This window comes from Papaver somniferum, chromosome 11 (assembly GCF_003573695.1).
Source record: "Papaver somniferum cultivar HN1 chromosome 11, ASM357369v1, whole genome shotgun sequence".
NCBI classification, from domain to species: Eukaryota; Viridiplantae; Streptophyta; class Magnoliopsida; order Ranunculales; family Papaveraceae; genus Papaver; species Papaver somniferum.
The window spans coordinates 83,287,696-83,297,513 of record NC_039368.1 but is presented as its reverse complement, the minus strand read 5'-3'; the positions used below and the strand labels follow the sequence as shown (position 1 = coordinate 83,297,513).

The window sequence follows — 9,818 nt, the reverse complement described above, 5'->3', positions numbered from 1 at the left end:
ACAACTAAAAATTAAACCTAAAACAGAACAAAAGATTCATACACAAGAAGAATGTGATGTAGCTGACTAGCAATTGGTTGAGGGTAGGAAGATGGAATATGTACGAAGGAAATTGAGTTCATATGATTACATTGATAAGGATTTTGATATTTTTACTTAACGGGAAGGATATAATTTTAATATATTTACGGTTAATTTTTTTTTTTTTGAAACAATTTTGATTCGGTTATCTCGGATTGTAGGCTTTCAGCAAAACCAAATCAATCATAATGGTTTTATCCATTCTAACCGAATCAATTATATCGGCTTTATTATCTCCTAACTGGTTCGGTTCGGTTCGGTTTTTCGGTTTACCAAGAAGTAGTATAATCCTGATCATATTGTCTTCTATAACCGTATTTCATTTTTTTCTTATCGTCGTTAAATGTTCTATCTTGATTTTTAAACTTGGCCGTCAGATGATATTATCTCTTTTCCACGTGTCTTCATCAAATGGAAGTGGTAAATGCCATATTTCAGGCGTTTTTCGGAATTTATTTATGGAAAATTTCTTGTTTGATCCTAGGCCCATATAGTTATTTATAGTAGGGTCCAACCGGATTTTTTTTTATCCGGAGTTCCAAAATTAATTAAAACATGGAAATGTCCATAATGCCCATTACTACCAAACGTGCGTGTCTACACTGCTTACAAATTTGAGTACATATCTGGTACACTGCTTAAAAATTCGAGTACATATTTGCTACACTGCTTACAAATTTGAGTACATATTTGTCGCACTGCTTAGAAATCTGAGTACATATCTGTCGTACTGCTTACAAATCCGATTATATATCTGAATGCTTACAAATTCGAGTACATATTTGCTGCACTGCTTCCAGGTAGAGTACAAATCTGTAAGAATCAATGATAAATAAATTAGAAAACGTCATATATGTACTGATAAGTAATACACAAAAGAAAACTGAAAAACATTTGATAATAACAATTTATGAGTCTTGTGACTCTATAGATTATCATTTCCACATAGTGACTAAGGGTGAAAAAAACAGTTGTGTATCAGGTGGTGTCTGTTTGTAGCATGAAGCAAGAAATGGGTATTCCAGTGAGACAGCAATATCGCACAACAGCAGGTAGTCAGGAAACTTGTGGTAGAAAAAAGAATTGTTCTGCCTCAGAGGTCTACATGATTTTGGGAGAACGATAAAGCTTTCAAAAAATAGTATCAGTTAACAAAATCACATTATCTAACTGTAAATATTAGGCTAACCTTTTACTTATCTGCATGCCCATGAGCCTACATTAGGCCATTTGGCATTTAAGAAACTACACAGGGTGAGGTCTATCTATCCAGTTGAGGATAACAATTCTAGAGCAGTAAACAACATCGAGAAGATGCACCAAGCTACTATTCTATTTATTTTGGTATGTATGACAAAAACAACAAAATCCGAGCAACATACATGTTCCAGGTGCACCTCTGCCTGCTAATTTTTCTTCTAATGAGGATGTGGATGAAGGGCATGGAGTAATTTATATAGCTGAGATGCATCCACTGGTGATCCAAAGTTGAGTAACGCAGAACGGGTTCCCACCTTCACCTGTCCGTGATATATAACATACAAATTGTATCATGAATCTTAAAAGGAAATACAGAAAAGAGGAAGACCACATAAGAGGAAGAGCACATACACATGAATCAAAATCCCCTTCAATTCTTCACCAAGTGGAGCACCAGCAATGAGTAAGATACATTCATGCAATTCCAATTTAACTCCTTCAATTCTCATCTCTCTAAAGATACCCAACGCTTCTAATGCATTTCAAGAACACATATTCATCAAACACTTCACAACATCACTAACAAACATAAAATTCAAATACTACACACATGAATCAAAGAAGGTCTATAAACAAATCTAAGCAAAACCCAACTTTGTACATTCTTTTCATCAACTATATCCCCACAAACTTTTAAAACAGCAAGAGAAGTATAAAATTTAGGACGAACTCTGGACAGTGATGTTTATCAACAATTGATAATAACAAAAGAAAACTGAAAAACAAACCATAAAAGTATCAGATCTACGAATGAAATAAACAAAAAACATGATTGTTTATTTAGATCTGAACTTGTTCCATAAAAATCCACCAGTATATCATATACGTACCGATGATTAATACACAAAAACAACTTAAAAGCATATCAAAAACAACCAAAATGAAACTAAAATCAGTTGCATGTGAAAACCAAGTAATAAATCTCTAAAAACCAGAATCGAAACACTTTTTTTCTTCAATATTCCATATATATACTTCTAGACCGAAGAAGAAAAATATCAAAAACTACAAAAATAACAAAATTAAAGCATAATTTTTCAGTACATCATATATGTACTGCTGATTCATAATCTAAACTTCAGCTGCATGTGAAAAACTAGTAACGAATCTATGAAAAAAATAGAATGGAAACCGAAAATCATTGTTAATATACATACCTGGAAACACAAACAATCTTCTCGTCGTAAATCATAACGATGCATCTTCTTCTTCTTCTTCTTCTCAAAAATAAACTAAGTTTCTATCAGTACGGGATATACGTACTGTTGATTCATATACAAAAAAGAACTGAAACACGTCTAAAACATCTAAAATGGAAGTGGCATAATCGAATCTAGCAACGAAATAAACAAAAAATGTGATTATTCATCTAGATCTGATATATAGTCGACAAATCAACCATGGAGATCGAAAACATAATCAAGCACAACAATGATTAGATCGCCAAAACTTTAAAAGAAACATTACAATGGAAAATCTTCATCATCTGATTCGGTAGAAACGAGAAAGAACAAAAACAAATCTTCATCTTCATCTGCAACAATGGTGAGAGGAAAGAGAAGAAGAAAATGAATATGAAATGTGAAAAATATTTCTCATGCTTTTAACATATTAAATAGGAAAGGTTATTTGTGGTATTTTCATATTACGTATACCTGATCTCGCACGTGTGCAGGACCCGGGCTAAAAAAATTTGATCCATTTTCATGTTTTCTTTTAATTATGGACCTCTGATTACTGGGCTTTAATTGGTGGACCTGCCACTAACTAAGAACACTATAATGGTACCTATTGGTAATTCCTACTTTATTTATATGCTTTGCATCTTCTTCTTATTACATTTGTACCTTGGGATATGTCCATGCGGCGATCCGATATAGCACTCACAAGTTGGACGGTGATATCTGAAAGTGAGAGATGAAATCTTATTCACCTCGGCCGTCTCCGAAAGTTGTCAATTTGGCACGTTTAGACAGCCTTTAAAACCGGTTCGCAAACCCAGCCCGTAAAAAACTTGGCCCTTCATTCAGAACCCAAGAAATTCCAGTATTTAGTTATTTCCTCCTCCTCCTTTTTCCGTAAACCCTAGCTTTCTTCTCCATTAGACCTCCTCTTGCAGAAAACACTAGCAGATTTCATCAGAACCCTCGATTTGTTTGAAGATGAAGACGGTTTCAGGATTTGTTTTATCATCAGAGCCCGTATCATTATCAAAAGCTTCATCAATTCTAAAAAATTTCGTGTCTTCTGAAAATGGTGCTTCTCATGCTCTTCGAGTTTATGTGAAACGTACTTATGCTTCACTTAATGGATTAGCACAGTATCATAGTAATCTGGAATCTGGTAAATCAGAGCGGAAATTGAAGAGGAAACCTAAAGCTGAGGTTAGTGAAAATGGAATTTTAGCAGATACTGGAAACAATTATCAAGAAGAAGAAGTAAAGAGTGTTGGTAATAGTGAGGAAGGGTTAGTGAAAACAGAGAGAAAGAAGAAGAAGAGGAAGAAAGTGGAAGAAGAGATTGATGATGGAGAGGAGAGGGATATTAGTCGGAGTAATAAGAAGAGGAAGCATTAGAGATTGAGTGAGAATTGAAATTCTTATCGAAAGATTGAATCTTTGCTTTAATTGGGTATTGGTTTGAATTTATGATTCTCAGTTCAATTACATGAAAATTGTGTCTTTGTTGATTTGTTTCCATTGCTGGATTACTATTATTTAGATTATAGTTAGAACTGACTGTCTTTTGATTTTTTTGGATCGATTGTGTGATTCTGGAAACATGAATGTCCGATTTCTCTTGCAAACAGTGTTTGTTGATACTGTTTGGCTATCTAGGTAATGAAATTTGAATCCTAATCTCATTGTTTTGGTATTGATTTTGCTTGATTATAATCTCATTGTCTTGGTAATTGTTCTGTAAGCATTTGCTTAAAATCTGTTCATGGAATTTGCAACAAAAATTTATGGGCTGTACTATCAGTAGGTTCTTTCAAGTTAGGGGTGAACTAGTTTTGATTCAATCTTTGTAACCATGTTGTTAATTCAATTTTTAATCGACTCCAAGGTATTCTGTAATATTGTTTTGTATTCTTGCTACTTGAATTATGTGAAGTATTTGAGGTTACCAGAACTCATTACAAGAACAACTACCATCTCTGAAGTGATGAAAACGGTTACAGTCTCGCAGAATGATTTCTCGATTGTATAATTGGGAGACTAGCTTTATTGCAGCGTGGCAGTCTCTGCAAAACGCGGAGATTTTTCACCACTTGAATTGGCTTATCATGTCTTGTATTTAGAAGACCAAATGCAACTGCCAGCTTCTCACTATGTACTAGAAGATTCTGTGCTTTCTCTTCCTCATCCAAGTCGAAGAAAACATTTGAAGTATCAGGCACATAACCAGCAGATTCCAGCTTTGACGAAATCTCATTAAGTTTTGTGTATATTGCTTGGGTCTGAGGGTGAGTCTCGTCTCCAGCAACAAATTCGTGAACCATGTTATCAACTTCTATTGAACTGCATCCTGGCATCTTCCCAACTCCTCGAGATTTCATCAAGTTCCTCACCCTGGTAACTTCTTCCCATTCACCAGAAGCCGCATACATATTTGAAAGCAGCACATAATAACCTGGATTTGAAGGATCCAATTCCACCAGTCTCTGCAGAACTTTTTCACCTACTTGGGAGTTCCTGCAAATCCTGCAAGCATTGAGCAAAGAGCCTAAAATAACTGAATTAGGTTCAATGGGCATTTGATCTACGAATGTTAGGGCTTCATCCAGAAGTTGTGCCCGTCCCAGTACATCGACCATGCACCCATAATGTTCAATCTTTGTAGGTATGCCGTAAGCATTTTGCATTTTGTTAAAGTAAAATTTTGCACTGTCAACAAGCCTAGTGTGGGCACAAGCATTTAGTAATCCCACAAATGTTATGTCATCAGGTACTACTCTTCTGTCTTCCATCTCTCTAAACAGCTCTATGGCTTCTTTACCACAGCCATGGATTGCCAACGCAGATATCATTGTGTTCCAGGACACCAAACTCAACTCTCTCATTCCCTTGAAAACATCAAATGCCTTATCTATAGAACCACACTTCGCGTACATATCTATTATGGCGTTGCAGACTGATATGTTATGATCAAATTTGTTTCTTTTGACAAACATGTGGATCCATTCTCCTAAATCTATAGCACCCATAAGAGCACAAGCCGGAAGTACTGTGACTATTGTGATTGCATCTGGTCTAATACCAACAATCTGCATTTTCTGAAAGAGAGCTAGGGCTTCATCTGGCTTTGAAGCTCTGACATATCCTGCAATCATGGCATTCCATGTTGGCAGAGTCTTTTTTGGCATCTGATTGAACAGTCTTTCTGCAACATCAAAGTCTCCAGTTCTGGTGTACCCACAAACCATAACATTCCAAGAATGTTCATCTTTCTCAAGCATCTGATCAAATAGCTCTTTCGCAGTATCAATCTTCCCTGCCCTTGAATACCCAGCTATCATGGAATTCCAAGTCGTTGCAGTTTTATTCTTCATCCTATCAAATAAGCTCTTGGCAATTGCTAAACTTTCTTCTCTAGTAGTGGCATTGGCATACATGTTAAGCAGTGAAGTATAGACATGCACGTCTGTCTCTTGAATCCCATAAACGATGCTCTGGGCATGAATTGCAGGACCAAGAAAAGAGTCGTTTGCAGTACAGGCTTTGACGAGGAAGGTGAAGGTGTAATTGTTGGGTTGTGTTCCTCTTTCTCTCATCAGTCTGTAGAGTGAAAAAGCTCGCCCCGGTGAGTTATTATTAGCATAGAATCTAATCATGGTATTATATATAAAAATCGTTGGTTCATGTTGAAGATTATCAAAAACTCGAGTAGCATAGTTGAGGGAATCAGCAGAGGAAGAAGATGAAGTACAGAACTGTAAGAGCTTCGCGTAGACTTCTACTGGCAGGTCGTTACGGATGATGCAAGCGTGAATTTGCTTGACTTGTTGAAGAGAGCTGCATAACTCTAGCTTGGAGGTTATAGTTTGAAAGTTCTGAAAATTTTCAGGTTTTACAGGACTGTAGTAGTTGGGAACAGCTTGAGCTGCCATTTTAGTTTTCTTGTAAAAAATTTGTATGGAAAGAAAACTTATCCAAAGGCATGGTTGAGAATTGAGATATGGTTGAGTCAGATGAGTCAACAAGTTAGATGAGTTGACTCTGGTCTTGTGACCGGGCCTCGTAACCCACCTATTTTGGCTTACGAGGCCTGGTCATATACACCAAATTTTCTGAAATGCAATGCAGTGATTAAAAATGAACTATGATTTTAGGCATACCAAAAACTTTCAAGGCATACAAAATAGTTTTCTCATCCTAGGTGACCTTATAAGGGGTGTCTATTGGGTAGTTCAATTACCTATATACCCTTGAACTTAAAATCAAAAAATAAATTATCCTAAACATCTCTTCTTCTTCCTCTAGCTAAACCTCCTTCCTTTTCTCTCAGATTTTTTTTTGCATCACTGTAATTAATTATCGATTCGTGAAAATTCGATCATCGGTTAAATTGAACTATATAATGGATCGTACAAAGAAAAAAACAAACGTCAGGTGTTCTAAATCCTCTTCCAATCCATGAATTAAAGAAGAAGAACCAATTGAAGATAAAGGTGTAAAAAGTATAATTGAACCGGAAATTGAATCGGAAATTCAACCATTTGAAGCTCCAAATACTAAAATGAGGATAATAAGGTATTCCCTACAAACCCAGTCTTTTATTTGTTGTTTTTCATGGATTGAATGAGTTAAATTGCTAAAAACTTAGGGTTTTTGACGGTTACAGTAGTGGGTTCGGCTGATAATTGAGTTGAGTTTTGAGCCGAACTGTTCTTGAAATTTCTCCCTGAATGTGTATATGAACAGTTCGGCTAAACCGTAAATGTCAATTTTTAGCCGAACCCCAAAATGTGTATTGAATACGTCCCAGAACAGTGCCAGGTTCGGCTTACTATGAAACTTTCATATAAGCCGAACTAGTGTCTAGCAAAAGGGTTGGAATTGGAAATTATAGGTTCGGCGCATGCAGTAAACAGATTCAGTAAGCCGAACCGTTCATCAATTGGTAGATTCGACTCATAGATGTGAGCCGAACCTCAACCTGTTTCGCCGAATCATGATTCAAAAAACATAACTTTTGATTATTGAGAGCTATAGAAGTGAGATTAAGTATAGGATATAAGTGTACCTGTGTATTAGAAGCATTGGGTTCCTCATCAATGTCTTCATCATCAGGATTTGGCTCATAAAAATCATCATCTTGAGTTTGTGTTTGAGTTTGAGCTTGAGTTTGAGTTGGTGTAAAATCATTCTCATAATCTAAGAAATCAGCCATTTCTGGATCATTGTCGTAGTTGATATGTATTTTCCTAGGTTCTTTAGATGAATGATGACCCTCATCATCCTCCATTGAATCAAGAATTAGAATTTTCTCATTTTCTCCTTCTCTTTCTCTCCTTCTTAACCAAACCAAAACTTTGATTTTTTTTCCTCAAATTTTTCATCTAAACAACTCTTATAATTCTGAAAATTATTTTAATCACTAAACAAAATATTTAATCACTAATCAAGATTATTAACACTAATACATAAAGGGCAGATTTGCCATTAAAAAATTTGGGTTAAGGGGTTATCTGATTTTGCTATTTCACAACCTTTTTTGTCTTCATTTAGTATGCCTTGGAAGATTTTGGTATATCCAATATTATGGTTCTTAAAAATTTCCACAAGATGGTCTCACAATGAACTAACAATGATTTTTTTATTTTATACAACGAAACTTCTTAATATTTCAACTTTGTTAAATTCAACCTAATCCAATTTATTTATTTCTATTGACCATGGAGTTTATAATGGCTTTATTATTATTTCGTTGGTTTAGGTTGCTAATTAACTACTCCAATAATCATGACTTAATATATCCATCGAAAGAGATGGAAAAAAAATCAAAAGTGAGACTTAAAGAACTTCATAAATTCTTTCATGGAGAAAATATGGAAGAATTCCTCGGTTATGTTGCTTTTACTAGTATTTTTCATGCCATCTATGGCTAGAAAACTCCTCGACGGTGAGAAGAAGTATCAGTCCTTACCACAGCACCATGTTCATGTAACCCGTCATCAACAACATCCTAACCCGATCGTTTTCTTCATGAAAGACGTACTTTACAATCCTAATAACCATTCACCAAAATCACAACCATCATCGCCATCATCAATGACTACCCAAATTACCAACCATCAAATTCATCCACACCATTATCCAATTACAGGTCATCATAATCCTCCAAAGGAAACAAAACCATTGCCCAAATCCATATCCGACCCGACCCATCACTTGAATTCAGTTCCTCCAGGTCAGTATCAAACGTTTAACCCTTCCATATCAAATATAGGTTTTACATTTCCCGCCATGGCCACATTACAAGGATTAGAATCTGGAAATATAACTCCCATTGATGAACAGTTAATACTCGGGAGTCTTGATCCTTTGGTTATACATACTTCTTCGGTGTTCGGAAAAGCTAAAGGTGTGTACGTCAAAAGAAGTAATTCGTTACCTGTTAATGATCATGCAAAAGGTGATCATATGATGGCAATGACTGTGATATTGGCTAATAATGGTGAGAGGCCTAAAGACAGTTTGAGATTTTTCGGTGTTCATAGGATTACTGACCCTGAATCTCATATTGCTGTTATTGGAGGGACTGGAAAGTTTCAGGGGGCTAATGGATATGCCTCGGTTAAGAACATTACCGTTAATTTAAAGAATTTGCTTTTGGTTACAGTTTATCTCAGTTGATTGTATTAGGTAGGATGATTAAGTTTTACCTTATATCCTGAAATTTGTATTTCATTCGCAATGTTTTCTAATCACCACATGAAACTTCAAACATTCCGTTACATTTTTTTTTTTTTGTAAATTAGGTGCACTCCAAAAGAAACTAACTTGGGGAGTTAGAAACCCTTACAAATCCGAGAGTAAAGCCATCTAATGTTGAGTCATTATGAATCACTCTAACATTTGATTTATCTACTTCTAAGGCTAATTTAATACAATGAGGAGGAACATTCTCCCAATTAGTGACCGTAGTGAAGGATTTTGCTTCCTTAGCCTAGGTATCTGCTACATTGTTTGCAGTTCTTGGTACAAATTTAAAACCCAAAAAATTTGAACAAGAGGAAAAAAAGTTTTTAGCTTCATTCAAAATAGATTGATTCTGCCATTCTAGTTGAGATTCTCCTCCATTCAAGTAATCAAAAAGGTTCTTGCAGTCACCTTCGACAGAGAAATTTGAAATCCCTACTTCTGCCGCCCAATGCGCTCCCTGCAATACTCCTAATGCGCTCCGCTTCTTCAGGGTTAGAAGCTGTGAAAGGTCCTGCTCTTCCAGACTTGAATTCCCCTGTATCATTCCTA

At 35.7% G+C, this 9,818-nt stretch overlaps 3 protein-coding genes and 1 long non-coding RNA gene across 4 annotated transcripts; 2 read left to right on the top strand and 2 right to left on the bottom strand.

The window, feature by feature from the left end:
- Positions 1–861: 861 nt before the first annotated feature.
- LOC113321984 lies at positions 862–1,749 on the bottom strand. Its single transcript, XR_003346926.1, has 3 exons — positions 1,693–1,749; positions 1,464–1,601; positions 862–894 (listed from the first exon to the last, which is right to left on the bottom strand). It is a non-coding gene; the product is annotated as an uncharacterized LOC113321984 (long non-coding RNA).
- Positions 1,750–3,425: 1,676 nt separating this feature from the next.
- LOC113322915 lies at positions 3,426–4,219 on the top strand. The gene has a single exon (XM_026571100.1). The coding sequence runs from the start codon at positions 3,504–3,506 to the stop codon at positions 3,915–3,917; it is 414 nt and encodes a 137-aa protein (XP_026426885.1). The 5' UTR covers positions 3,426–3,503; the 3' UTR covers positions 3,918–4,219.
- Positions 4,220–4,516: 297 nt separating this feature from the next.
- LOC113324698 (pentatricopeptide repeat-containing protein At2g29760, chloroplastic-like) lies at positions 4,517–6,451 on the bottom strand. Its single transcript, XM_026572993.1, has one exon. It carries the CDS (start codon positions 6,449–6,451, stop codon positions 4,517–4,519), a length of 1,935 nt encoding a protein of 644 aa, XP_026428778.1.
- A 1,915-nt stretch (positions 6,452–8,366) lies between these two features.
- On the top strand, positions 8,367–9,265 carry LOC113321009. The gene has a single exon (XM_026568886.1). It carries the CDS (start codon positions 8,382–8,384, stop codon positions 9,198–9,200), a length of 819 nt encoding a protein of 272 aa, XP_026424671.1. The 5' UTR covers positions 8,367–8,381; the 3' UTR covers positions 9,201–9,265.
- The last annotated feature ends 553 nt before the right edge of the window (positions 9,266–9,818 follow it).